The sequence below is a fragment of the Diadema setosum genome, chromosome 8, assembly GCF_964275005.1.
Source record: "Diadema setosum chromosome 8, eeDiaSeto1, whole genome shotgun sequence".
NCBI lineage: Eukaryota > Metazoa > Echinodermata > Echinoidea > Diadematoida > Diadematidae > Diadema > Diadema setosum.
The window spans coordinates 5,895,589-5,900,277 of NC_092692.1; the positions used below are offsets into that span (position 1 = coordinate 5,895,589).

The following is a 4,689-nucleotide window of genomic DNA, read 5'->3' on the forward strand; positions in this document are numbered from 1 at the left end:
CCGTATACTTCGAACATTAAGATGGGCAATCAGCAGACCATTATTATTTGTGCTGTTAAGTTGAATAGCATTTTTAGGCAACGTAACATCATTCTCGGGCTCTTTAACTTTTTCTAATTTTGGGATAGCCGTTTCAGGAGTTTTCAGATCTTGTTCGAAAAATGGCAATTCTTCAAAAATACACATGGAACACGTCCAGTTTTCAAAACATTCATTTTTGTCATCGTACTGAGCTTGAGTTATACCGGCACATATAATATGAACCCACTTGTTACACATTGTACAGAGCAATGCTTTCTGATTACATTTTACTGGTGTTACAACACACACATGGAAACCTAACTGGCATAAATTGATCTATATCAAAATAGATCATCAAACACATCAAACATCAAAAGAATGAAACATGTAATCAAATAAATCACGAAAATTATTATTCAAAGGTATTGCACAAAATGTACTCAAGTAAGCATTACCATTCAGACGTTTCTAATCAGTCTGAGTTCAGTGTTCACGTGTTTAGATTCAATCTCACCAAGTCTCTTTCTCTGACGATTGTGATCTTCTCGCCGTTTGGTTTCTTGACAATAATCCTCCCGTCCTGTGTCCAAAGTTTGAAATCTCTGCTGTCTAGACCCCTCTTTACTTTCCAGTAGAGTTTCGAGCGACCTTGTGTCAAACTTTCATTGATGTAGACGGTTTTTGACTTACTAGTTGCTTTCCGCAGGTTGAATCGTGCTTTGTACACCTCGTCTCTCGTGCGGTAGGTCGCGAATTTCACGATGACATCGCGGTGCTGCTTTTTTGCCTTGGTTGTCGCCTGACTCCTTTTCGCCCCTCCGGCCATGGGTCCCAGTCGGTGGCAACGATCGATGTCTCCCTTCTCGACGTTGATCCCAAGGTCGTCTTTGCAGATATCGATGACGGTTGCCTCCACGTCCTCGCCACTGTTTTCATCGATGCCAGCGAAAACCAAGCAGTTACGACGTGAATACTGTTCCGCCTCCTCTGAGGCCTCCTCGATCCTTTGGAGACGTTTCTCCATCGTCGACATTCTGTCGTTGACGGTATCGACGTCGAATTGTAGCGAGTCCTTTACATCGGAGCAAATTGACTCACATAACTCGTTCAGAAGCTTTGCTTTGATTGCAGAAATCAGTTTGGAGACGAAGGTACCATCAGTGAGTAGTCGTTCGATGACAGATTTGATGGCACTGGATAATTCCGAGTCATGGTCCGAGTCGAGTGTAGAGGTAGTCCACTTCCTGGACTGTATTCGTAGTGTGCCCGCGTGTGTACGGACGTACGTTGATGGTGTCTGTATGTACACTGTATTACACAATTCACCTCTCCTGATTTTTTTCGGGAGTACCAATTGGTGGAGCGTCGCAATCAGCGGTTGGGCGCATTGGGTGGGTGCGTGCCGAGTGTGTGGGGACTGCGGATGATAAAAATCGTCCAGTATCTGGACTAGTGTAGAGGCACCTGTACCACCAGTTGGGGCTGGCTTCGTCGTCGGGGAGTTGTCGGCCTGGGGTGCAGTAAGCCCCCGTCGAGGTCTATCCGTACCGGGCATATTGTTGACTGCCAGGTCTATTGCACAGAGTCAATTGTAAATTCTATGCTTGGCGGAGCTCGCCCTTACACACGTTCGTTCATGACAGAGTCGAGTAAAACTTTTTTTGCGATCGCGATCGAAAAAAAAAAAACGGAAGTGGAAACGGCTCTGGGGATATCGGATGTACGAGGGAGAGATCTCGCTAGCATATAGCGCCTCGCATATCATAGCCTCGCTTGGTCAGTACGTCATCTGTTTCCAACACGGACGCGTACTCTATCATTCAGACTGCAATGTATTGTGCACAGTTTTGCCATAGGTTTCTCGTGTGGAGAACTTACACGAATCTGTATATGTGGGACTGTAATAGAGATCGCCGTGTGCGATGAAAAGATCGTACATATGGGTCAATTTGCATCTATCTTATCTAAGTCAAAATAGTAAAATATGAAGTGAAAACATTCAGGATAGGGATTTCAACGTCTTTAAATTCTGTGAAGGGGTATAATTCGAGTATTATCGGCCTCATAAATGATTTTTAGAATAGATGAACACAGCACATACGGTGCAGCAGTTGTAACTGTTTACTGAGCACGAGTTATACACGTAAAATGGAGGTAGCCAAAAAAAAAAAAAAAAAAGTCCGCCCGACCGACCCTATATGAAAATCTCATGTTACGCCAATACAACCTTTTTTTTTTTTTTTTTTTTTTTGGCCTCATGCATACTTCCATGTCAGCTCTTCACTTCGGTACAGCCAAGACAATTGAGCTTATCGAAGGGCTCTGCTACTGGCATGGGATGCGCAAAGACATTGCGGACCTCTGCTCTCACTGTGAGGCCTGTAACTCATATCGCACCTCAGTTTTCCCGCCTCCCTCACTACCACAAACATGTGCAGTGATTTCCCACCCCTCATCCCCATCTCCCCCAACTCCAATCCAATCTCTGAAGTGCACTCTACCCATCTCTAGCCCACTTTCCCCTCTTTCTATTGACTGCGACATTCCTCCCCTTGCCTCTGACTCCGACGCCCCTACGTCATCTTCCACTGGGACTGATTCGGACAGTTCCACCCCTTTCTCCACCTCTTCTCCTCCTGATTTGCCCGACTACCAACCCCGTCTTCAAGCTCACCGTACTGTTTCCTCGCAAACCCACACATTTCAGCCCCTCCCCCATCTCTGCCCCACTCTCACTATCCTCAGCCGTCGCCCAGCCACTTCACAAATTGGGACTCTGTGGTCCCCCTTTCACATGTCCATTGCCTCATCACACCTCTTTAACGATCCACACGCTGTGATCCATGCCGATAGTGTTCGGACACACGGCAGTCAGCTTCCTAACCCCCCAAATGATTATGATCCATCATAATTTATGATCTCATTTTTTTTTTTTTGCGACAGGAAGTAATGAAGCCTTTTTTTTCTGCTTTACTTCCAAATTTCAAATTTCAGAATTCTCATTAATTATTTACGAATAATCGAGCATTTATGGCAAGTCTCCTTACCCCTTCCGCTTCCTGGGCACTTAAATTCCTATTTCTTAGTAGTGAAACTTTGTTTTTAATGTCATCTCTATTTTATACATTCTTTTTGTACCTTCAATGATATTTTTCTCACTCCTCCCCGTCCCACATGGCTGTTCATTCATTTTTCTGCACTGTCCATACTTTTCCTTTTTTCCTTCTCACTCTCTGTCACGTTCAATTGCCCCTTTCTTGACCGTTTTATATCCCGATTTCTGCTTCTTGCTCAACGATAATATCGGTTTAACTTCTGATGTAAATTTGTAGCATTATTTGGTATTTAGGTTTTTCACTGTTAGAATGTGTATTGTGTTTTATTTCTGAAAGAATTTTTTTCACATGATTAATAAGTGTTTTTACTTTCTAGCATAAATTTCTTAGTTAAGTATGGTTGTAACTTTTGATTTTTTGTGACAAATTTTGTTTTTCTGAGCAATTGCTTTTGTATAGAAAAAAAGGGAAAAAAATTGTACCATTAGTAAACTTGTTGCCGTCTAGATATATATGCACATTTTCACCACATATAAATGTCATGTTGTTTGCCCAACTTTTTTCTTACACATAATATCATCTACACAATTTGAATTACTCTTGATGCCAGGTATCTTTTTACATGTTGTTCATCAACATCATTATTTACAAGTTTGTTGCATGGTGCATTTCAAAGACACCAACTCTGTATAATTTAGGTCAGTTAATCTAATTGCTTCATTCTCCTTTCTCCTCTGTCTGTTCCTTTTGTTAAGTGTTTTTTATGATTATACTGTTCATTTTCAACATATTTGCTGTGCACAAGACTAGATGTATGCAATCAGTGTATTCTTCTAGTTTGTAGTTTTGTCATTTATGTTAAGTGTTTTTTTAACGTATGGTAATATGATTTTTGTCAATTCTTGGACCTCTGATTGTTCTTTGAGTTTTACATACAGTTTGTGGATTACTATGATGATTTCTTATTTTCCTATCCCTTCTATTTCCATTCTAAATTTAATGTATATTGTTACCTCGGTATGTATTGGTCACTATGCTATGTGTAGGCCATGCTGTTTTTCCTACACCTCTCAAGACAATGATATGTTCCCTGGAAAATAGGTTTCTTTGGCGATTTTTTTTTTTTATACCTCATCTGCAAGATCTATGTACACATCAATCTTCTTTTTAATTATTTCACTAATTTGTTAATTATTAATATGCTACTCAATTTGATTATGTTTTGTGTAGCAATCATTTCTATTATGTTTACATGTCAACAGTGTTTTCTTATAATTTTTTTCTCTCCGTAAATGTATTAGAATTTTTTATTTGTCAATCGTTTGAACTCTTTAAATATTGCAGTATATAATTTTGAAACGAGGACGTTTCTTTTTGAAAGATTGGACGAATGTAAGATGGAGAAATAGGGAGTTTATACCTTAAAACAGAACAAACCTCATGTAATTTATAAGTGTCTCTTGATTGACCAAGTTAAGAATTTATCCCCATTTCCTGCCCCAATTATACTGTCTAAATATACGACCAGTCCAATCCAAAACCCTATGTACACTTCCAAGCTTTATAGTCTCATATCCTTTTATTAACAAGACCATCAAACCTCCAATGAAAC

General features: G+C 40.3%; 1 protein-coding gene across 1 annotated transcript; it reads right to left on the bottom strand.

Annotated features, from left to right (window-relative positions):
• Window positions 1-502: 502 nt before the first annotated feature.
• Window positions 503-2,866, bottom strand: LOC140231746 (uncharacterized). Its single transcript, XM_072311898.1, has 2 exons — window positions 2,837-2,866; window positions 503-1,270 (listed from the first exon to the last, which is right to left on the bottom strand). The coding sequence occupies exons 1-2, from the start codon at window positions 2,864-2,866 to the stop codon at window positions 512-514; spliced, it is 789 nt and encodes a 262-aa protein (XP_072167999.1). The 3' UTR covers window positions 503-511.
• Between the last annotated feature and the right edge of the window lie 1,823 nt (window positions 2,867-4,689).